This window comes from Protopterus annectens, chromosome 9.part0 (genome assembly GCF_019279795.1).
Source record: "Protopterus annectens isolate FY-2018-M chromosome 9.part0, PAN1.0, whole genome shotgun sequence".
Classification (NCBI taxonomy): domain Eukaryota; kingdom Metazoa; phylum Chordata; order Ceratodontiformes; family Protopteridae; genus Protopterus; species Protopterus annectens.
Window position 1 is genome coordinate 695,554,360 of NC_056743.1, and position 26,010 is coordinate 695,580,369.

General features: G+C 40.5%; 1 protein-coding gene across 1 annotated transcript in view; it reads right to left on the reverse strand.

Annotated features, from left to right (window-relative positions):
- LOC122810570 overlaps positions 1-26,010 on the reverse strand; it is a 945,872-nt gene that overhangs the window by 780,801 nt on the left and 139,061 nt on the right. The window contains exons 5-6 of the mRNA XM_044082150.1: positions 20,809-21,014; positions 13,512-13,709 (exon numbers count right to left, since the gene is read on the reverse strand). Coding sequence (XP_043938085.1) covers positions 13,512-13,709; positions 20,809-21,014 — 404 coding nt within the window. The remainder of the gene's footprint in view (positions 1-13,511; positions 13,710-20,808; positions 21,015-26,010) is intronic.

The following is a 26,010-nucleotide window of genomic DNA, read 5'->3' on the forward strand; positions in this document are numbered from 1 at the left end:
GCACTGGAAAAGGAAACAAATAGTTGATCAGATTTTTTAAATGTCTTTAGTTCTGTGAAGACAGAAATGTTAACTGTCTGTGAACGTCTAGTAAATGTAAGGAATATTCAACTTTGCTAGAAAGAAAACCAATAAATTAATAGTTTGATTGATGTTAGACGCAGACTACCTTGGGTAGGAAAGAAGGGGGTTGTTCATAAAGACACTTATCATTTTGGAAAATCAGATAAGAAGGTTTACATAACAAGGCCTGAATTTCTGAGATCCTTCTAGCAGAGATTATAGCTACCAAAACAGTGTCTTCCACAACAAACATTTCAGATCACATTCTGCCGAGGGTTCAAAGGGAAAATGTATTAAGGTCTGTAACATTAAGTTTAGATCCCAAGGTGGTGTTGGATCTTTGAAAGGAGGTTTCAACAAAAGTGTGCCTCTTAAATATGACTTTCAAAGTCTATGAGAGGCTAAAAGAAGTTTCTTCCAATCCATCGTGAAAATTGGAAATTGCAGCTAATTGTAGTCTAACAGTAGACGGGGAAGCTCTGGCATTAAAAAGAGAGGCTAAAAAGTCTAAAATATGCTCTACAGAAGCAGAAAAGGGATCAATGTTTTTCATTGGCCCAAATGGCAAATCTCTTCCATTTGCTACAGTACAGTTTACAAGTGGAAGGTTTATGAGAAGATAGGAGGATGTGCTTTACTGGAGAGGAAAGATTTAGACACCTGGCAACTAGTAAAACTGGAGGAAAACACTGTCAGCTTGAGATTCAAAATGTCTGCGTGAACAAGTCCGTCTGGATGGGATAGAAGGTATGGAATTGGGTCCAGAATCCAAGGTTGTTGACTCAGATAAGGCCAAAGGAAGGGGAACCAAATCTGTTGAGGCCAAAAGGGGCAATGAGGATTGCTGTGCTCTTCAACCTGAGTGTTTTCTGCAGGAATTTTGGAATTAGAGATACTCTGGGTAGAAGTCGTAGAGGAGATCGAGGGCCCAAGTGTAGAGGAGAGCATCTCTTGGTGACTTCTCCAGAGGAGGAATCAGGGCGAAGTAATTGCTGCAGTTGTTGTTTTGGGTAGAGGCAAACAGACTACAGCAAGGTGGACCCCAGTGACGGAAGATCCTTTCTGCCACTTCCGGATTGAGAGACCACTAGTGAGGCTAGAGGATACATCTCCTCAGTTTGTCTGCAATCACACTGGAACTCCCCAGGATATGCACTGCTATTAGAAGGCAGTTGGAAGAGCTTGCCCACTGCCATACTCTGAGGGCTTCTCAACAAAGGGGGTAAGAGTTGGTTCCTCCCTGCTTGTTGATGTACCAAATTACTGACATGTTGCCTATTTGAACTGCAATTGTCTCCTGAGGAAGAGCTGTTTGAAAGGCCTGCAACGCTAGGAACACCACTCTTAACTCCAGGACACTGATATGCAAGTTGGCCTCTAAGGGGGACAATGTGCCTTGGACAGTCCTGCCCAGAAAATGCCCCCACCCCATCTGGGAGGTGTCCATGGTCATTATGGCCATGGGCTCTGGAAGAACAGAGGGGCAACTGAGGAGAATTTGTTCAGAACACGTCCACCAAACCAGATCCCACTTGCAATAACTGGTGATCAAAATCTGGTCTGACAAGGGCTGGTGAAGGATAAACCACTGAGAAGCTAGTAGCTATTGCAAAATTCTCATACGAAATGTGGCTAGAGGGCCTAAGGTTATTGAGGCAGTCATCAACCCTAGAGTTTGCAAAACTAGTCAAACAGGAACCTTCTTTCTGTGGATTATCTTCTGAACTTGTGTAGTAATTCTTTGGAGCCTCTCTCGAGGAAGGGATGCTGTGGTTGTGGCCGTATTCAGCACAGCCCCTATAAATTCCAGTTTTTGAGTTGGAGTCAATTGGGATTTCTCGTGATTTACTGTAATTCCCAGGTGAGCACAGATTTTGAGAGTGTAATCTCTGGTTACTATCAACTGATGCCTGTTCGAACCGGTTATGAGCCAGTCGTCCAAGTACAGAATCACTCAGAATCCTTGCAGTTTCAAGTGAGCTGCTACTACTGTCATGCATTTGATGAGTAACCTGGGGACTGTGGTGAGACCAAAGGGCAGCACTCTGAAGTGGTAATGACTGGCTCCCAGCCGGAAGCGAAGGAACTGCCTGGCGAACTTGTCCATCTTTATGTGGTGATACGCATCCTGAAGATCTATTGAGCACATCCAGTCATCTTTCTTCAGAAAAGGAAGAATTGATTAAACTGTTACCATCCAGAACTTTGTCTGACGAACTGATGCTGAGATCCAAAATCGGTCTCCAGTTCCCTATCTTTTTTGGCACTAAAAAAGTCTTGAGTAGGTTTTGGATCCTTTTTGGTCTGAGGACCTATAAAATTAAAATAAAACTGATCCTTCAAAATTTTGAATAAAGATGTTTTGCTCCCTTTCCCCCAAAACTGGAGGAATCTTAAGAGTTAGCCATGTTTAATAAATGGTCAGCATCGCATGGGAAGGCAAAGCACCCCTGCAAAAACATTTAAAAATGTGAAGTTTTGTAATTTTGAAGCCTGAACATTTGTTTTTGTAACAAATAAGAAGATGAAATGAAAAGACTATCACAAAGCATTCAAAATATTTAGTTAGATAAGTTTATATCTTTGTGTGTGCATGTGTGTACATCATTTGGTGATCACAGGTTTGACAGGAAGCAAATCTTGTCAGTATTAACAAATTAAGGGATGCTGAATGACAACATGGCTGAGAAAGAACTATGTTGGTGTACTGGACAGGTTAATACTGGCTAACTTAACATTTTAGTGTGCAAAAGTATACTGGGACACAGATCTGAAAAAGAATAACAGCAATCACATTAATTTTCATGAAAAAGTCAGAATGGATGACATACATTAGTTTTGAGTGAAAATGCTAAATGTCATTTAACAAATTAAACACAGTAGCACAGGTAATTATTATCTAGAGAAATATTTAGAAAAATGACTGTGCAAATTAGTTTTGCAGATGGAACTGTCTGATGGCGGTGTTTTATTTCATAAAAAGTTATTTATCAATGTATCTTATTTGTACTTCATAAGACATAACTGTAATCATATCTTGCTAGATATACGAATCTCCAGTTGCTGCATTTAGCAAAGAAATAAGGTAGCTAATACACTAATTTATGTAGTGTGGCAACGTGGGTTCAGTCTTTCATGATGTCAGGACAACAGTTTTCAGTTTCAAGTAAATGTTCATGGGGTCTTTATCATAAAAAATAAATAAAACAAAAATAAATGCAACGATAATATACCTTTTGCATCAAAACAATGTAATTTAGTATTATATATGGTAAAGATGTTACACCCATCTCTTGATGGCTATTTATTTACATTTGCTACGGAAAATGCAGCATACTCCTTAATAAAGCAAGAAGTTTAGTGTCACAAAAGATATATGGTAATACTCTGGAAAGGAACTACATTTCAAATTGATTAGTTAGGTTGGCTTAACTTGCAAGTGCATTCTGTGGTTCAATTTTTTGCTTTGGCTGTCAAGTTCATTATTTTCTCAGTATGCAAAACAAAGGAGACATTTATATCACACAACTTTGAAGTACAGCCACAAATTTGCCTAACTCCCTATTTTTTCCCTCTAGGAAGACAGCATGATGGTAGGCATAATTCATCACAAACTATTACTTTCTTTGTATGCCCAATCAAAACCTCCACCTTGCATCTGAAATATTACTTGCTGAGGTGGTAAAAGTGTAATTACATGTGTTCACATATGCCATGTGCCTCATTTTTATTTGATTATGACAGTGTGGTTGGTAAACAGAATTTTGTCACAAGCACTACAAATGACAGCTCTCCTTCTATGCCAATCTGGTCACTGTCTGCTATCATCTAAATGATGTGCAGTTATGCATTTATGGACACACACAAGTTTCACCTTAGTACTCTTGAACATGAGTTGTTTCCAAATGTTTATATGCAAGTTTGCATTTTATTTCATTACTGCATTCTACATGGGATGAAATACTAGAACTGAAAGCTTATAAAGGAGATGTGTGTTTGTGTGTGTACTTTCAAACTCAGAAAAAAAGGAGTTATGTATTTACCATAACGTTCCATGTGAATTGTTCATCTCACCCTCATTCTTTGCTGATGGGTTCGGAGCCGATCCCTGGGCTCCGAGTCGGCCAATTGCAAAGCTCGAGGTCTTCAAATAGCTCGAGGCCAAGTCCCTATCCCATGATGCACCTGGAGTTACCAAAGATCTTGTTTGCTGTGTATAATAATACCATATGTCATTCTTTCATTCCCAAGAAAGGGTAAAAAGGATTGAGCAACCAGGATGGCTCCAGAATCTCGGTCATCTAACAGCCCAGGAGGGGGTTGGAGGGAGGGATGTAAGAATGAAGGTGGGATGAACAACTCACATGGAACATTATGGTAAGTACATAACTTCTTTATGTGAAGTTGTTCTATCTCGCCGTTCATTCTTTACTGATGGGTAGCGTCCCAAGCACCATTAATCTTGGGTGGCTCATGGGAGTATATTTCTCAGGACCGTGGATCCAAAGGAGGCCCTGTCACCTTTGTAATGAGTGATAAAGGTATGAGGTTTTGACCAAGTGGCTGCTGCACAAATGTTATCAATGGGAAGTCTGGCAGAAAAAGCAGATGATGTAGAAACTGCTCTGGTTGAGTGAGCTTTAATCTTATGCTGCAAAGGCATACTGGCAGCTGAATAAGCAAATGTGATACAATCAAACAACCATTTAGACAGAGTTGTTTTAGCCACTGGTCTACCCTTTCTGGAATCAGAATGAAACAAAAAGCTGGTCTGATTTTCTGAAATCTTTTGTTCTATCCAAATAGAATCTGAGCTGTCTGTGAACATCAAGGAGGCTTGATGGATAAAGCTTGGAGCTCTGACACTCTGCAGGCAGAAGTAATAGCTACTAAAAGGATGGTTTTCCATGACAAAATTTTGAGGTCACAAGATGAAGCTGTTTCAAATGACGGAAGAATTATGCGGGAAAGCATAAAATTTAGATTCCATGGAGAATAAGGAGAACAATGCGATTTCACAGGCGGTATAATATGAAAAGTCCCTTTGAGAAAGGCTTTGGATAACTTGTGAGACATGATATTCAATCCTTCAAATCCAAGATGAAAATTAGAGATGGCAGCCATTTGAACACGAACTGTTGCTGCTGCAGCTCCCTTGTTAAAAATCATAGTTAAGAACTCTAAAATGGAGGCCATAGGGGCTTGGTAAGGATCAATATTGTTTTTAGAGGCCCATACAGAATTTTTTTCCATTTGCTAAGATATAGCTTCCTAGTAGAAGATTTATGAGAAGATAAGAGGATTTGTTTTGTCTCACTGAAGAGGTTATGGAACCTGGCTATGATGGGAATTGGAGCAGCCAAGCTGTTAGCTTCAGGGACTGCAGAGAGGATGAAGTTCCCCTGAAGAGTGCCTCAGAAGGTCTGGAACTGGGTCCAGGATCCAAGGGTCCTCCAAAAGATGAAGTCGAAGGAAGGGGAGCCAAATTTGACAAGGCCAATGAGGGGCTATGAGAATGATGGTCCTTCCCAGGACTTTTGCTTTCTGTAGAACCTTGGGTATCAATGGTATAGGTGGAAAAGCATAGAGGAGACCCGGAAGCCAATCGTGTACGATTGCATCCCTTGGGGCTTCTCCCGGAGGGGAAATCAGGGCAAAGTAGCTTCTGCATTTTGTGTTCATGTGACTGGCAAAGAGGTCGCAGCAAGGCTGGCCCCACCTGCGGAATATCATGTCCGCTATTTCTTTCTTGAGGGACCACTCATGGGGCAACAAGATTGCCCTGCTCAGCTTGTCTGCTATTACACTGGATTTCCCCGGGATGTGCGTTGTCAACAGAAAGCACTGGATGGAAACAGCCCACTACCATACTCTGAGAGCCTCGCGACAAAGAGGGTAAGACCTGATACCTCCTTGTTTATTCAAATACCAGACCACTGACATGTTGTCCGTCTGAATCGCAATCGTACCCAGAGGAAGAGAGTCCTGAAAGTACTGCAACTCCAAAAGTACTGCTCTCATCTCGAGAACATTGATATGCAAGTGTGACTCCTGAGCGGTCCATGTGCCTTAGGCAGTCTTTCCCTGAAAATGCCCCCCCCCACCCTATCAGGGAAGCGTCCATGGTCACTGTGGCCGCTGGAGGGGGTAGCAGAAACGAGTGTCCTATCATGACATGAAGTGGGGTCAACCACCACTGAAGATCCTTTTTGCAGGAATTTGTAATCATTATAGAGTGAGACATGGGAAGCTCTTGGTTAAGACCATTGAGTGAACAACAGCCACTGAAGTATTCGCATGTGCATGCGAGCTAGTCGTATGGCCAAAATTGCTGCTGAATCATGACTAATAATTTCAGAACTTCTGATGCTGGTGCTCTGTCTTTTGATATCAGACAGCTGACATGTTGATGAAGAAGCAAGACTCTTTCTATTGGAAGCCTTAGTGTGGTGGTGGTGGTGTCCAACTCTGCCCCGATAAAAATGATATGCTGCGATGGCGACAAGGCAGATTTTTCTAAGTTGGTTGTAATGCCCAGTTGATTGCAGAGTGACAGAGTGGACTCCCTGGCTTGAATGAGTTGATGCTTGGTGGTGGCGGTAAGGAGCCAATCGTCTAGGTATGGAAACACTTGGAATCCTATATGCCTCAGGTGAGCCATGACCACTGCCATGCATTTGGTGAACACTCTGGGGGCTGTAGTGAGACCAAAGGGCAGGGCTCGAAACTGATAATGATTGGCTCCCAGCTGGAAGCACAGATGATCCCTGGATGGCCTGGCCATTTTTATGTGGTAGTATGCATCCTTGAGATCTGTCAAGCACATCCAATTGTCTTTCCGTAAGAAGGGAAGTATAGTCTGAAGCATGACCATCCGGAACTTCTCTTTCTTTACATATTTGTTCAGTCTGCTGAGGTCCAATATGAGTCTCCAGTCCCCCGTCTTTTTTGGAACCAAAAAGAATCTTGAGTAAGTTCCGGATCCTGTCTGGTCTGCTGGGACTGGCTGGATGACTCTTTTTGTTAGCAACATTTGGACCTCTATAGTTGCCTGTTCCCTGTAACTGGGTGGAATGTCCGGGATTTTTGGCGAATGGGATGAAGTATCCTCTGGAAATGATACTTTGTACCCAGCTGTCTTTTGATATTTTGAGCCAGACATCTGGATACAAAGATAAGCGAACCCCGACTGCCTCCAGAGCAGGACAGTCAGGCCTCCTTTCAGGGGCGCTGGTAGGGCTTCCCAGAGAAATGATCTCTGGTGTTGTGGACCCCCTCTGCCACGAGGGCAGCGTCTTCCATTATTGCCCCCTCTTTTGCCTCTGGAGGAGGGTTCCCCAAGTGTGGCCTGAAAGGCTCCTTGGGCTTTTCGGAACCACATTTTTCCTCCCCTTTGACCCTTAGGTTAGGGTCGGGTAGGGATGGGAAAATGGACCCCGACGGCAGACAGAGTCTTTCCGTCCTGTTCACACCTAGTTAAGATTTCCTTCACCTTAGGCCAGAAAAGGGACAAGCCATCAAAAGGAGTATTCACAAAGGAAGACTTGAAGGGGCTCCATGAAGGAACACAAGCGCATCCAGGAGTGTCTCCTAAGGGCAACTCCTGTACCCGCTGCCCTACTCATTCCATCAGCTGCATAAGAGATGAGGCGCATGGAGGAGTTTACTATAGAACTGAGGGTAGCAAGATGGGCAGCAACTTTGTCGGAAGCTCCTGCAGCTACTTTACCCTGAAGAGTGTCTCCTACCTCTTTAAGGAGATCTCTTTGTAACCTGGTAAAATGGGTTAAGTAGTTGAGCGAATGGAGAGCAAAGGTCGCTGAACTAAACATGCGCTTCTCATATCTATCCATGATCCTGGAGTCTCTTTTAGGAGGATGGACAGATGAGGAAGTCTCAGACATTTCCTTCTTGGTGGCTGCCGCCACCACCATGGCATCAACTGGAACACCCTTTGTTAAGAATGATTTGTCAAGGGGGGCAGAAATGAACTTATTAGGCTTTCTAGGGACAGGCTCCATAGTATCCGGAGACTCTCACACCCTTCGTGAGACCAGCTGCATCAGCTCATCGAAAGGCGGAGACACCCAAGAGGTGGAGGGCTGAGACCCAAAAGCCTTCAGGAGAACTGATTCATCCTCAGTAGGGCTTTTGGACTGCCAGTCACCCCTCTGCCTAAGAATTTAAAGTATCTCAGCGAATGAGATATCTTTAGAGGGGGACCGTGGGGACCCTTCTGACTCATCTAAGTCAGTATCCGATGTTAAGAGACTCCTGAGGGGAGTCTAGATGTTTCCTCTTACACAATCTCTTCCTGGAAACCTCATCAGTGGGAGCTTCTGGTGAGGTCTCGGAAGAGCAAGGGCCACCCAATGGGACTTCCTGAGGCTCTGGTTCCCCACGCTTGGTCAGGATTTGAAAGGCAGAAGCCGACACAGACGCTTTTGGGGAGGAGGAAGCCAGACCTGAGGTCGAGGATGTCTTAGGAGACAAGACTCTCCACATGGCATCGAAAGCACCTCTGCTCCGATGTGAGGAAACCAACGAATCCGAAGAAACAGTCGACACCTCCAGCACTGGGACAGTGGGCTCCAAACCAGAGTTAGGAGCCAAGCTCATCCGAGCCAAAGCCCTGAGCGGCAGTTTTGGAACCAAGAAGTTGGTCCGACTATCCTCCCCGGACCCTACCAGAGAGTGTCGGCTCCTAGAGTCCTCGATCGGCACCGAGGATGTCAGAGTGCACGGAGCCATAGACACTGGAGCAGGCATCGGCTCTGAGGGTTCCACTACCAATAGGTCTGACTCCTCTGGCTCTGAAGAACCAGTGTGGCTCGGAGGAGGAATAGTTTGAGCTGGTGCAAGGGTCTTTGGCTTAAAAGCCATTCGGGTCGAAGTTGATAAAATTTTGCCAAGGCCGGTGCTGACAACAGCTTCTGCACCACACGATCCACATCCAGATCTGACAGGCTGACAGAGAACCGAGAAGAGCGTGCTGAAGGTGGTACCGACTGAAGTAATGGGCTCTTAGGAGCTTCGGACACCGGTTCCAAGACTGGGGACTGGCTCTGAAAGGAAAAGACTGTCGGTTCCGTTGGCAGTGGAGCTGAAGTCGAAGATTTCTTAGATTTCTTAGAGTCTAAAGTCTTAGAAGACTTTGAGGACTTGCTGGATCCATCTTGGTCACTCAAATCTTCCTGAAACGACGGTTTCAACAACCCTCTGTCGATAAGTTTTCTTTTCCTTTCCTGCAGGACCCTTGAGGAGAAGGAATGACAAATAGCACAGCTGTCTTGCAAATGCAGGGCTCCTAGACAGTACACACAGTTAACATGGCTGTCTGTTACTGACATCTTTTGGCCACACTTTGGGCACTTTTTGAAGCCAGACTTTAGGTGCTTGTCTTGGTCAGCCATTGAAAAGATGAGAGAACAATTACTGTCACTACAAAAATATCCAAACAGTAATTATCTACCAAAAAGCCTTAATAAAATCAGGCTAAGTCACACACACACACACACACACACACACACACACACACACACACACACACACACACACACACACACATGCAAATGTACTATTAAAGTGACAGGAAAAGCCTTTACTAAAAAGTGGGATAGCTACTGACATACAACACACTGTCTAAATATTTCAAGTTAGACAAATTTACTGTTAACTACCAAAAAACTGTAACAGTAAAAATAGAATCAAGCCTTACTAATCTAAACACACCATACAGCAAAAAGTATACACTATATAAGTAAGCAGACAAAAAATGGGACAAAAGGTCACTCTCTAAACACACACTATTACTTAGCAAAAAGTTTTAAACTAGGCCTAAAACAAGAAACCAACTAGAAACTTTTTTTAAAACACACTAAGGGAAGGGACTAAAGTGTAGAAAAACACACACTAGAAAGCTGTAAGAGCTTTATGAACTATCTAAGCTATTTAAACTAACTAACTATTCAAATGTAAGTAAAAATAATAAGAAAAAATGGTTTTACTGGTCCGAGCTAATGCAGAACCTCCAATCTATTGCAGCGGCAAACTAGATCTGAGGTAACTCCAGGTGCATCATGGGATAGGGACTTGGCCTTGAGCTATTTGAAGACCTTGAGCTTTGCAATTGGCCGACTCGGAGCTGAGGGACCGGCCCTGAACCCATCAGTAAAGAATGAATGGTGAGATAGAACAACTTCTAACTAAATTGTATTCAACTTTTGTTTCTGTATGACATGCAAACCATAAGCAAGGATTCTACATTGTGTTTACTTCTGACTGAAGTTCAGACAGCCCACTGTGCATTTTATAGTGAATCTGGAAATATCCATGTTTTAAAAGTCCTTCAGCTTGGCTATTTCTAGCTTAAAGTGCACAGTGTGCTGTCAGGACTGTGGTTAGTAATAAATCCACAGAGTCCTTGCTTGATCAGCTATTTGCCACATGCAGTTGTTAGAGTACTATAGTGACCACATTTTATGCAAGTGCCAGACTATTTTATTCCTGTTGCCAGTTATTTCTTCATTCCCTCCCCTTTCTTGCAAGCTCCAAGCAAACAGACCCTCTATATGAATGGTGAAAAAAGCATGAATTCCAGTCAAAATAAGTGTCTCAAGCATTCTGAAACGGACTAATGCAGTGGCAATTCGCAGTAGAGCAATTACTATGGGATCACACATTAACCACTCCAGCACTAAAGTAATGTCCTTTGTAATTTTATATGCAGTTTCTTTACAATCAATGTTAATGTGCAGTGACACTATATACAATTCATATCACATAAATGCATATATGCTTCTTCTTTGCTAGTTAATAACAAAAAATACCCTCTTTAGATTTCTCAGTGCTCCACTTGCTCTTCATTCCTCCAGCCTTCAGCAGTTCATGTCAACCCTGCCTAGAAACATTGGCAGTTCCGTTTGGTGGGGGTAGGGGGATAGAGAGAGGTCAGAAAAAGAAAAGATGTAAATAACTAATGCTGGCCACAACTAATATATTACCACCTTGAGGTTAAAAAGGGAAGGCTTCTGTATTTTGACAGCACTGAATATGAATGATTTGAGACAAGTGACTAAGAAAAATGCTAATTTTGGGAGCTGCTGAATAGGAATATTGTGAAATATGGGTAGAAAAGACAGTGTTATTTCAGGGCTCGCAATGGTTAAACAGAAACGTGGTTGATGTGTTGGGATGATATACATACTACAGTGCCGATGTCTTATGTATGGTTAAGCCTTTCTTACTTTCTGGGTCTGGTGTCCTTTTTCAAACAATCTAAAGTGTGTATAAGACATTAAGAAGGGGGGAAGACATTCATGTAACAGTACTGACTGATATGGTGCATGATGCTGCAAAGCTGAGGCGTGAGCAAGAAGTAGAGACGATGTGTAGCTACAGAAAATGCAGTCTGAAAACTGATTTTAACTGTGGGGCCTGCAGAGCAAAAACCTTTGTATCAATGTTTCTTTTTACCAGATCATAGTTTGGCGGGATTTATATCAGATACTGAATGACAGATGGAGGTTTATCATGGCACAGTAAAACAGAGGAATAATTTTTGGAGAAGGACTATTTTTTTTACTATTTTATAAATGCTCTATTAACTCCTGATGTAAATGGTGGTTGGACCTCAAGAGGAAACTGCTCAGGGAGTATTGTCTATGCCAATGGCCTGGTGTTACAGAAGGACGGAGCTGGAAAACTAAGGGGATGTGATGAAATGTGTGGAAAGACGAGGGGTTTATTTAAAATGTATGTGCAAGATATCTACAGGAGGTACATGTTTACAACCAGATATTTTTCCTAGATATAAAAATTTAGGGTGGAAGAGAAATGAACAAAAATGCCATTTTTGGTTAAGTATGTCTAGACACTAAGTACCAGTTGTACTGTGGTTCACAAAAGCCAATAAGCTAGATGGTGCAATGTTAATCCAGAAGTGTAAAACAGTTCAATAGGCCTGTTCTCTCTGGGAACAATACCTAGTGCTCCGTCTAGGTATCACCAATGTGGTGAGACAATGGAGGAATGTAGAATAGATCAGCAGGGGAAAAGAAATCCGTTTTCTTGGATGTTGTCAGGGCTGTCCTGGTCTCAAGCAGGTACAACAAATAGACCCTTTCAAGGATCTCATTTTGGCCACAGTGAAAGATACAATAACAAAGACAACAACAAAGTGGTAACCATATCACCCCCCCCCCCCCCCCCATGGCAGAAGACTGGCTCGGAACAATAATTAAGATCTCAATAACAGCCAAGATGATGGTGGGTGTTCATTTAAGGTCCTTCTAAGAATACTTGCGTTCTTATTCATTTAAATATGCACTTCATATTTCATTCTGAAGTCAGATGCTTTATTCTCCAGGCAGTCCCTGATTCTGCAACACAGTATTTTTCTTTATTACACTACTTTTCTCGAGTGTCCATCAAAGAAGACTTAATTTCATCAACTTTACATCACTGATGCTGATCTTAATTATTAAAATCACTGATGGTGCATTTATTCTTTCTGTTTCTCACCTAGACTGTGGGCTATTCTATTTTCTTTATGGTTTTATAACCATGAATCTAATATATTCAAGGGGATGTGTGTGTGTGTGTGTGTGTGTGTGTTGGGGGGGCAAGTCACCCATGCAAAAATATTTTTATAGGTGGTTTTCTAGACCTGAAATTTTGATTTGTTTTGGTTCTTGTGGAAGCTTAAGATAGTTGAAACTTGGGGAAATACAAGAGAAGCAATTTTCTTGCATACCAGCATTGGTTGGAGTAAACAAATGAATGACCATGTCAGCACAAATAACTCAAATCTGAAAGGGTTTATTGTTATTTAAAACTGATTCACTTAGAAAACCTACTTATGCTACTATTGATGTTTCTGCAGGTAACAAGCAGGGTGGTGGAGTGAAAACAAATGACTTTTCCAACAAAAGTGACAAACAGCACTACTCCAACATTTTAGTGCAAGATATAATGGCAATACAGGAGCAGCACAGTCTTTTCTTCCAAGAATAATTCTCTTCACTGAAATGCAGTTTATACTAAATAACATTCATACAGAGTGCATTTCATACAAGATGGCAATCTGCCTTTTTTCTGTAAACAGTATCAAATCAAGTCCTGCAATGAGAGTGCAAAAACAACTTAGCAGGGATTTGCTTCTGCTAAACTGGGTGTCATATAAAGACAGATGTCTGGGTGAACTGTGGTCTGTGCTCTGGGGGAGAGGGGATAAGAAAAACACCAGGTGTTGTGCTCATGATGGTAAAACTGTATTTGGCATATCTAAAATAAAATCATGCTTAGCAATTGAAACAGACAGCTGGACTGAAAATAAAAATTCAGTATGCCAAACATTATATAGTAATCTGGAAATATTCATTCCATTTAAACATCTCATATCAAACTCAAACTGTTTACACATGGAAATAAATGACAGAGTAATTTACCCTTTGCGAAAGTGTGAATGCTGCACGGGCGGTATCATTCCATATTTTCAGAACATGAGTAATCTCAAGTTTAGAGAGGTATCGCTGGTTTTCCTCCTCCTCTGTAGCAAAACTTCTCACTGTCTTTATAGATGATATTATCTGTTCTGCTGCTGAATTTGACTGACCAATGGAATCCTGGATCTTTTCAATGATTTTCTAACAGCAATAAGTACAATGAAAATAAAAAAAAATAGTAATACCTGTTCCATATCTGAAAGTACACAAAAATGCATGTTAAGCTGCTGCTGTTTTCATAAATAACAGTTGTCCTAAACAATGTATTTGCTAACTCTCATATATGTATCAAAACTCAAAAACATCTTTAACCTGGTTTCTGCCCTTCCTGTTTCACAGTTAATAGGGTATTAAAATGTTTGCCATACAACCAAGAAAATGACATTTTGCAAAAACTGCTGCAGTGCAAATTATGTTTTTGTTTTACTTTCTACATGAACAAACCACATAATTTGTGCCACCTGTAAATACTCTCCCCTTTTCTGCTTCACCAACCTAATGACTCACCTACCTGCACCTTAATGGCCATATTTTCTTCCCTACAGGAAGGGGGTCAAGCCACTGAGAAGGTCCAACAATCACTAACCCATATGCCAGGCTCCATACAGGGCGGAGTAAGTGGCCTGGGAACCACTTTTCCATGTGCTGATATGTTCACCAGTGTGCTCAAACCAGGATGGGAACCAGGTTAACCCACTGTCAGGTGAGCCCATTCATTCCCTGGTAAGGTCACATTAATCCCATCCCTCACTGGTAGACGAGAGTCAGGTAGCCTGTCAGAACAATCCTTCCCGACACCCTAAGCCTGTTGCAGCATCCTCAAGTGCAGCTCTTAAAAAGCATGCCTACAAACACACATAACTTCCCTGATACGTGTGTGTCACTCCACTGGCACTAGTAAACTCATACTCTACAGGTATCACCTGAGTGGTAAGCCACAATCAACACCATCCATAGGTTCATAGGTAGGTACTAGGCTATTGGCCCTAGGGCCTATATAAGCCTAGCCAAAAAGGCACCCTGGCTTTCGCCACCCAGGGAAATTATTTTCCTGTGCCCCTGTCGAGCAGAGCCACAGAAGTGATGCCTGGGGTGAAAGTCCTATTTCCCATCCAATCATCAAGATTTTTCTTGAAGAGTGCTAATGAGGAGCTCTGTTTGACATAGACAGGTAGTCTGTTCCAGAGTATGAGAAGTCTCTTTGACAGGAATCTATCCCTCCAGCATGTTCTGTTTACTGTGGTGACAAGTTTTAGGTCCCTACAGTGTGTAGTTTGGAGGGATTGGGATTTCGTTAAGTGGAGCATGTCCAACAGCTCTGGGTTTAACATAGCTTTGTATTGTTAGGCAGAGATCGCCTCTGAGTAGGCGACATACGATGGAGTAAAGCTGGAGTTTTTTGAGACGGTCTGTGTAGGTTAACTGTTTGAGGCCAGTAATCCTCTTTGTGAGGTATTTCTGTGGCTCTCCAGTTGTTGTAGATGTCTTGTGAGGTATATACCAAAAGGGGCGCCGTATTCTATAATGGGTCTAATGAGTGATGAGTAGAGGGGAACAATGACCTCTTTTTTTCTGGATGAGAAACCTTTTGTGATGAGGTGTGCCACGTAGAAGGATTTCCTATTAAATCAAACTTTCCTATCAAAACATAAATAAATGCATGCATATCTCTAGCATTTCCATGCTGGTATATTGATATCAAATGAGTATAACTCGGTATCATCTCTCTCATCCTCTGGAATCAACTTGTTAGATTTATACAGAAACACACAACAGAATGTATCAAGTTTAGCTCTGGCTACTAGCCACACCCTTTGTCTTTGTATTCTACCCACAAGATTGTGGGATGTCTGAGTCTCTCATAATGTGTGATAAAAAAAAAACACATGATAGCTGATAACTATCTGAAGTCAAATGCTCTATTAAAGTTTTGTATTAATTACAGATCAAACAATAATTATTTTTAAACAAGAACAAGGCAGCATCCTGAAGTGATGAAATTGTGTGTGTGTGTGTGTGTGTGTGTGTGTGTGTGTGTGTGTGTGAACGCTTGTGTGCATGTGTTTTGGGTTGGGCTTCTGTGCAGAAGACTTGGGTACATATAAAAATTTTTTTTTTCAGAAACAGTGATAATTAACTCATAACCACCCCTAGTACCTTCAGAAATGTACATCCTCTTCTGCATAATCAGGAGGAAGAGCACTCAATACAAAATGCATTTTACTGATTCATCTCTTAGCAGCATTACCCAGATAATGTGGAATCACGTACAGGTACCATCTGAGCTAGTCGCATAATGCAGTGGCTTATGGGCTATGAAGAATCTACATCATGCGTGTTTCAATTTAAAGTGCTTCAAACTCCACTTGTACATTATATTACATTAAAAAAGTTACTTAAACAGATCTAAACTTGCTGACTCCCCCTTTCAAATTCTACCTTTCCCACATGCCCTGCCAAAACAAAGAAAATAAAACAAAAAATGGCAGTTGTGCCTGAGGGTTGAATCCACTCACAAAATATTATTTATTTGTAATTTAGAAGTCATTTGATTTGCAAATGGAACTTGCAAAGAAATGACTTACTTTTTCATGCAAATGTATCATTAAAGTACCTCACTCTATGCCTACATTATGCCATTTCCTTCCTTAGTAGCTAACAGAACATATTAGACAGTATACATTTAATTCAGATCCCTGTGACTAAATTAACCATCAAGCAGCCCTCTCAGTGTTTTCTGCCTTAGTTTGTATCACTTGGAGGTCCACCTGTTTATTTGCATCTCTATACATTCCCTTCATTGCTAATGTATCTCCCTACTCTAATCTGTGCACAAACTGGTTACTAATCAGCAAGTCAATGTGAAGACACACTCCCAACCTTAATAAACTTTGTTGTCTCTTCTCTCCTTCACTTTACAGTTAGTTTGAATTATTACTTACCCCCTCTGAGGCCTTCACTGATAGATTTCCACTGATTGCCTCTCTGGTTTCTTTGCATTCCACCTGGTTTCCACCCCTTGTACTATCTCCCTCCCCCAATACTAAGTCTATATTAGAATCCTGCTGAGCATGGAGCCATCTTTAAATTTCTAGTCTCCCACCAGGACACAAGTGCTCTTCAGCAATTACATTCTGCTAGCTGGTAAGCCATTAGACCTCAGGAATTTGTTTAAAGTGTTCAGATTTGTAAAGTAATACTTACTTTTTTCTCTTGTCTTGGTGGGCTCTGCCCCACTCAGTTCGCCCTCGCTAACGCTCAGGCTCTCTCCGCTCCCCTGCCCTGCCCCCTATTCTCTCCCGCCCCCACTACCTGTACATTTATAGTAATCACAGCCACACCCACAGCTCACCCTCACATCACCTCCACCAATCACAGCTCCTTAAGTCATATCACATTATACCACACCAACGTGCTCCACACAAAATACTCCCAATCACTCTCATTCCCGCTAGGCATTTTTTACATCACCCACACTACTTCCCCATCCACATATAGTGCAACCCTATAATTCCTATTCAGACCACCCCCCCACCTAGAACCAACTTAAACTTTATAACCATGACTATTACACAACTAAGTCAAGTCTGTCTTCTCATAATTCTTTACAACACCACAAGTTATCACTCTAGCAATATCCCTAAACTTAGTAGCACAACACTACATTATGCACTCTCATATACAGACACCACACATTATAATAATATCTGCCCACAACTGTTCAAGAACTACATAACGGACCAATTCAGACCTAAACACATATGCTCTCATTCCTACTCCAAAAAAACATAATACTTTCTCACACTCCTCACCAAACTCCAACATTTGCATCACCATTTTAACACCAGGCTCACTCACCATAAGTGGGGATATCCACCCCAACCCATGCCCAAATTCATCCTGTCCAACACAAACTGCTCCAACACAAATGTCAGAACATAACACCCCACTATCTTCATCCCTGGGCAAATCAACAACAGCAGCAAAACCAACAACAGCAGCAAAACCAATCATTTTTAATGCTAAATATTAATATTAGAAGTATCAAAAATAAATACCTGACCTCCAAGCCACACTAGCACACTACTCCCCAGACATAGTTGCTTTAACAGAAGCCTGGATAAATAAAAACATAGCTAATTCAGAAGTTCTCCTTACCGGCTACAATATCATTAGACAAGACGGACCACTTTGTAAAAGTGGTGGAACTGCCTTACTGTACAAGTCCAACTTAACTGTATGTCAATTACCAAACTCCTACCCCTCACCCAATAATTGGGACATACTTATCTCACAACTTCAACTTCACCCTAAAAAGGTCATCACCACAATTGTGATCTATATTCCACCTGGTAATACACCTGCTAGCCTTGAAGACTTCTTATCCTGGTGTTCTTCCACATACTCACAAGAAACCCTTATTCTGGGGGACTTCAACCTAGATTGGTTCACCTGTATATCAGAACCACCAAGTAATCTAATAAATCTCCATGGCTACCAGCAGCTAGTCCAAATTCCAACTAGATGTGATAAAAAATCTAAAAGGGAATCCATCCTTGACTGGGTCCTAACTAACAACCCCACATTGTACCCTCACACAGGCAGTCTCCCAGACATCTTAAGTGACCACAACATAATATACTTTATAAGTAACAGAACAAGCATATGCAAAACCACTAACTATATATCCACTAGAAACACAAAAAAATTCTCTCCTGAGGTCCTCAACACTTTACTCTGTAACTGTGACTGGACCCCCCTAAAAACCCTCCAACTTGACCAGGATGTAGCATATTTCAACAAAACATTTCTGCAACACCTAGACACTGTCACTCCATTGCGCAAAATCAAGGTTAGAACCTCTACAAACCCCTGGCTCAGTAAAGAAACCAAACAAATCCTCAAGTCCAGAGACACTGCCTGGCTTTACTATAAAAAAAAAAGAAACACAAAGCTTATGTACCAAGAACTGTGCAACCGTGCAAAAAAATGCATTAGGCTGAACAAAAAATCCTACTACACAACATTACAAACTAAATACCAACACAACCCCCAAAAATTTTGGAAAAATGTAAACCAGCTACTAACGTCCACCCAAAAGGCTACCCCCAAACCAACCACCCCTGACAATAAAGTTCCCATCGAAACACAATTCATCTCCCACTTTGTGAACTCAATTCAATCCTTAGTATCACAGGACAGTTCCTTCCTCACTATCCCCCCAACACAAATAACACTAATACAAGCTTTGCAATCAAAAAAGTTTCCACCACTTCAATCAAAAGCATGCTCTCCAAACTAAAAACCTCATTAACAGCAGCTGACCTACTCCCCAGCTATTTCTTGAAACTCACAGCAGATGCTATTGCTATCCCAGTCTCCACTCTCATAAACAGATCAATTGTTGAAAACTATGTACCCAAACTCTGGAAAATATCCTATGTTACACCCATACATAAAGGCGGGACCTCCACTGAACTTAATAACTACAGACCCACTGCTTTATTCTCCCCCCTGGCCAAAATCCTAGAAAAATGCATCCATACCCAGACGCTAAACTATCTCCTAGACAGCAACATCCTGTCACCTACTCAGCATGGTTTCAGACCTGCCCATAGTACCACTACAACCCTCCTCTGCTTCACAGACCCAGTAAACCGTCTCAAAAATGAAGGCCTACAGGTGTCAACTCTTTTTTTGGATATGTCCAAAGCATCTGACACAGTCTCACACCAAATCCTGCTAAACAAACTAAACCAATTTCACCTATCAAATTCCACTCTTACCTGGTTCCAAAGCTACTTAACTGACAGGTACCAAGCTGTGAAATGGGAAAATTCTCTCTCTCCTCAGCTGTGCATAACTATAGGAGTCCCACAGGGTTCTATCTTAGGACCACTACTATTCACAGTCTTCACAAATGACCTCCATACCTCCACACAGCATACATCTATCATTCAGTATGCAGATGACACTACCTTAATCTGTGTTGCACAAAACATTCCCACCCTCCTGCAAACAACTCAACTAGCATTCTCTGACATTGAAAACTACCTTACCAAAGCCCAACTTATCCTCAATCCAAAGAAAACTCAGCTTATGATTATAACCAGTTCTAACAAAAACACTGATAACAGTCAATTCACTATCTATTCCACAAATGCTACTCCAATCGCTCCAGTGGCACAGGCTAAGCTATTGGGCATAACCATAGACTCCCACCTAAAATTTGATAGTCATCTCAACTTAACTATTAAAAAAGTATATGCCAAACTGGGATCACTCTACCATATCAAACCATTTCTTACCAGCAACACAAGATCAGCCATTCCTCACTCCCAACTTCTATCCACCCTACTCTATGCATCTCCCATTCTGACTAATCTCAACAAAACTGAACTAAGGAAAATGGAAGCCTGCTATAACAGAATTGCCCGCTTTGCTGCAAATTGCTCATACAGAACTCATCACTGTACTGCTTTGAGACAGCTCCACTGGCTTGAACTGCCCAACCTCCTAACCTACAATCAGCTTTGCCTTTGTCATTCAATCTATTACCTCCCCAATAAGTGTCCTGCCCTCAGAAACCTAGTACAACATCACTAAGCCAAAAGGCCTCTTAGATCATCAAGCAAACTATTACTAGAAGTCACCAACAGCTACAATAGCTTTGGAGATGCGCTATACAGTAGTTCAGTGGCTAAAAAATGCAACTCTGTCCCCACTAGCATTCAAAACACATCATCCAAAGCCGCCTTTAAAGACCTCATCAGGCAACATCTCAAGCAAAGTTGTCAGTGCCATGATTACTCCCCAGGCTAGTGAAAGCGAATAAGGTATACATACTAAGCCTAGAGTACTTGATAATACTTTTCAGTCTTACTCACAAACACTGGCTAATCTACAACGTATGTACTGTACCTGTGTACTATGTATGTATTCTACCTATGTTCCAAATTTCAGCTGTACACCACAAATCTATTAATTACCTTTATTTTTAAATTAATATTTTTTTTGTTTGTTCTCTCCACTGTAACTGTTGATGAGCTGCATACCACTGTAAAAACATGTCTTTTGTAATTTGTGTGTATACTGATCATGTCTAAATAACTAAATGTATCTGTAATTTTTCTTTGTGAAGCTTTTCTCCCCGGGCCTCTGCTGAAAAAGGGACTTTTCGGCTCAGACACCCCCGGTTAACAAATGTAAAATAAAATAAAAATAAAAAATAAAATATTACCTTGTTGAATGGGTTATAAAACATCTGTATCAATGCAGACACCAATGACTCAATAATTGTAAGCAGACTTAATTGCCAGGATATTGTGAAGATAAAATAATAAATGCCCAGTGTTTTCACCAGATAACGTAAGAAGATATTGACATTGGCAGCAACTGATCGACTCATCCGTGGTGTGTCAACAGACAGCCGGGAAGTTAAATCACCTGAAGAAAGAATATTATTAGTAAGCAGTCTGACTATCACATCTCTTAGCATTGTCTGAAAATGGTCACATAATTCAGTGAAATTCCTTTATTTAAAAATTATTTTCAAAGTTTTATATGTGTTATCATTTCTCACCATCACCCCATACCAATAATCCTTGGTTCCAAACATAAAATATTAAACTGGATGCAGTCTCATGCCTACAATCTTTAAACATCCACAACATAAAATTACAGACACATTTACATAAAAATACTAACTAAATAAAAAAAGGTATACTTACTGCTCCAGTTTGTTGACAAAAGCATTTTTATTACTTTCACAATTTGTTACCGATTGTTATACACGTAAAACTCTTATTTGATTCAAATCATGGATTCTTTGCTAGCCACAATCATTTGCCCAATAGCTAACCTAGTTTACAGTAACACCCGTTTAACATTATAAGTCACTCCCACTCACATATACATTTACTAATCTACTTAATGAAATGCTGTGCTTCTCCAAACATGGAAAACACTGGCGCACTAGTGTGATGCAATACCTTTTAATGGTTCAATCTTTATTTCATACTATACCCTAATCAAGTCTTTAGACTGCATTACCCTTTCTACAGACATTAAAAAGTTATTGATGCTGAACAGTAGTAGCACAGAGGCTATAAGCTGTTAATAAGCTGCTTCCTATGGTAAATGGTTTGATTCCCTCAACCATCAATTGCCTAGTGTGCGACTTTGAGAAAGTTACTTAACCATACAGTGCTCTGAGGCAACTGGGAAATTGAGATAGGCTCCTCATTGGTCTCCTACACTGCATGTCTAGTAACAACTTATAAATGCAGTGTTTTAATACCAAACTGTGTGACTGCTTGGTAAAGTAAAAATGCTAAAAAATGTGTTTAAATATACCAGTGTGAGAAGAAAAAAGTTAGTGTACAACCAAAATACTTAAACAGATCCTCTGAGCGAGATGGACCTAATTTGTATTTGTATTTGTAGAATACTTCAATGGCACTTGCACATGGCCAACCAAAAAAGTAAAAGTTCTTCCTACTGTCATTGTACACTTAGGGCAGAAGAAAAGAAAAAACAGTCATCAGTCCATCTAGAATGGGACTTGATATAAAAATAAATCACGACTGAAATGGATAGATACAAAGACAGACAGATAGGTAGGTAGAAAGATATTCTCTTATTACCTGAATAGATGTGAGATGTGTTGGAATATTAGTTATAACAAAAGAAAGTTAGATCCAAAGGAAGAAATAAGGTAATAATATTTAGTGTATGTTAACATGAAATTTGTGTAAGACAAAATTTAAAATTTTAGAAAGATGACCAAGTCAGAGATTATTAAGTTATGGAAATCACAGGGCTACCCAATGACATAATATGCTAATTTATAATGTGTGGATGCCTCTAAACTAGGAATATGAGTATGGGCATATACAGGGGATATAAGAAGTTTACACACCCCTGTTAAAATGCCAGGTTTTTGTGATATAAAAAAATGAGACCACAGTAAATCATTTCAAAACTTTTCCTACCTTTAATGTGACCTATAACCTGTACAATTCAATTGAAAAACAAATCTGTTATGGGAAAAATATAAAAAAATAAAAAAATGTACAAAACTCTGGTTGCATAAGTGTGCACACCTTTAAACTAATACTTTGTTGTGTGTGCACACCCTTAAACTAATACTTTGTTGAAGCATCTTTTTATTTAATTACAGCATTCAGTCTTCTTGGGTACACACCTGCCATCAATTAAAGAGACTCTGATTAACCCCAAATAAAGTTCAGCTGTCCTAGTAGGATTTTCCTGACATTTACTCAGTTGCCTGCTACAGCAAAAGCTATGGTTCGCAGACAGCTTACAAAGCGTCAAATGGATCTCATTGTTGAAAGGTATCAGTCAGGAGAAGGGTACAAAAAAATTTCCACAGCATTGAATATACCATGGAACACAGTGACGACAGTCATCAAAAAGTGGAGACAATATGGGACAACAGTGACGTTGCAAATAACTTTATGTCCCTCCAAAATTAATGAAAAGACAAGACAAAAACTGATCAAGGAGGCTGCCAAGAGACCTACAGCAACACTGAAGAAGCTGCAGGAATTTCTGGCAAGTACTACTTGTGTACTACATGTGACAACAGTCTCCCATATTCTCCATATGTATGGACTATGGAGTAGGGTTGCAAGACAGAAGCCTTTTCTTACACAGAAAAACATCCAGGCCCAGCTAAAACTTGCAAAACAATACATCAAGTCTCCCAGAAGCATGTGGGAAAATGTGTTATGGTCTGATGAGACCAAGATTGAACTTTCTGGCCACGATTCCAAAAGGTACATTTGGCAGAAAAACACCACTTTGCATCACCAAAAGAACACCATCCACACGGTGAAGCATGGTGGTGGCAGTATCATGCTTTGGGGTTGCTTTTCTTCAGCTGGAACTGGGGCTTTAGTCAAGGTGGATTTGATTATGAACAGTTCCAAATACCAGTCACGTTTGGCCCAAAACCTTCAGGCGTCTGCTAGAAAGCTGAAGATGAAGAGGAATTTCACCTTTCAACACAGCAATGACCCCAAGCATAAATCCAAATCAACAAAAGAATGGCATCACCAGAAGAAAAATTTAAGTTTTGGAATGGCCCAGCCACAGCCCAGACCTGAATCCAACAGAAAATCTGTGGGGTGACCTGAAAAGGACTGTGCACAAGAGATGCTCTCACAATCTGACAGATTTGAAGCGCTTTTGCAAGGAAAAGTGGGTAAATATTGCCAAGTTAAGATGTGCCATGCTGATAGACTTCTACCCAAGAAGACTGAATGCTGTAATTAAATCAAAAGGTGCTTCAACAAAGTATTAGTTTAAGGGTGTGCACACACAACAAAGTATTAGTTTACTGGTGTGCACACTTATGCAAACACAGTATTGTACATTTTTTATTTTTTATATTTTTTCCACTAACATATTCCTTTGTTTTTCAATTGAATTGTACAGGTTATAGGTCACATTAAAGGTAGAAAATGTTTTGAAATTATTTATTGTGGTTTCATTTTTTTATATCACAAAAACCTGGCATTTTAACAGGGGTGTGTAAACTTTTTATATCCACTGTATGAACAGGACAGTTTGGCCATTCTGACATAAACCAGTAAAGAAACATGTTTAGTGTGTCACCAATTTCTATGTTATACAGAACTTCTAGTTCACAGGAAAATAAAAAACAAAAAGTCAGTAATTTTCTATCTGACAGGGTTGCCAACTGTCCAGAATTCTTCAGGACAGTCCAGCATTAAGGAACACTATCCAGAAAATGAAGACAGCGTTCCTGTCCAGAAAAAAAATAAAATCTGTTATGGTTGTCATGGCCGGGAGATTAATTTTCTTTTAATTTAAAAAAAAAAAACTTTTTTTTTTGTTAATGGCATTCTTCTTTAAGAATGCCCTTTGCATCTGGTTGTAACAGACATAGAAGACAAAAGCAGGCTGCAAACACCTGTTACATCTGTGCGACAGATTGGTTTACATCTTTGTCTTTCATGGACATGGAGTGTGAATTCCAGAAGCTGTTTGGACTGCACAGTGAACGATAAACACAGGAGTCATTAACCTCAAAATGTTGTATGTTATTAAAAACAATGTACTATGAAGTTGGAATGTGGGATGAAGATATAAGGTAGTTCCAGTTTATAGGAACTGTTATTTATTGTGCATGTTGTTGTTATGCTTTTATGTAATCAGACACATCTACCAATGTATATTTTCTGCCTGTGCTTTCACCAGTGTAGATAAGTGTTTTCTGTATAGTGTTTTCTTTACACTTCTGGCCTGGGTTGTGGCTTGAAAATGGTCTTGAATCAGCCCACTAATCTGGTTATCAAATCATTAGTAAATAAACATTTACAATTTTAATGCAATCAGAGTAGCAGCATATAACATATGATAAGTATTTAAATTTGAACAAATTTACAATGGATGTAATAGCAGTTGTGCAGTATGTATTATTTATTTTTGAAAATATTTGCTATGAACTTATCAGCAAAGATTTAAAAATCAAGAGACAGTGAGCAAGTGCTATACAGCAATAACATCTACTACAGAGCCTGAAATGGAACTGGTGGAACACCGTAATAGCATACAGTGCAAGGATATTCTGTTGAGTATTTACAACTGTTCAGATAATGAATAAGTTCAACCTTGATTGAAAATATGCAAGAATAACATACAGTGTGGTCAGAAGTACTTATTAACCAGTGAATTTAAAGCAATTACATTTATTCTCAACTGATGCGGTGGTGGTGCTGTGGCATCATTGTCGCCTCTCAGTAAGACGTTGTCCCATTCGATTTTCAGTTACAGCGTCTTCTGTGTGGAGACATGCGTGAATGGGCGTACCTTTGTTGAAGGTTGTGCGTCAGGGCCGGCATCTCGGCACATAAAAATCTACTGCCAATCATTAGCGGACCGGAGTTCCGCTGTGGCGACCCCTAACCGGGAAAATCCGAAAGACACAACAACAACAACATTTATTCTCAACTGATATATAAGATTTCAGATTGTTATTAATAGTTACCAATTTATCAGCTTGTTTAATCATATTCAGAGTATGACTTCAGCTTGCTAGAACAATTTTTGAAAATGTTCATTTGGTTAAGTTTAGTTTAATAAGTTGGTGTCATTTTTTGCTGTGCCTCAGCATTTTCCACAGGGAATAGAGCTGTTCTCTTGTTTGGAGCATGCTATTTTGCACTGAGCAGAACCTTTCACACAGAAGCTTAAAAGTAAGGGTATTTAACAGCAGGATAGTCTTTGCCAATGCTGGCAACCATTTTCACTTTCTTAAGGTTGTACAATTACATTCCTTGGAGCTGGCCAATTGAGTGAAATGAAGCATCTGTTTTCTTGTTGTTTGCACCAGTGTTTTATTGTGGGGTGACAATAAAGAACAGTATGAGTGGGCTATGTTCAAGTCTGGGCA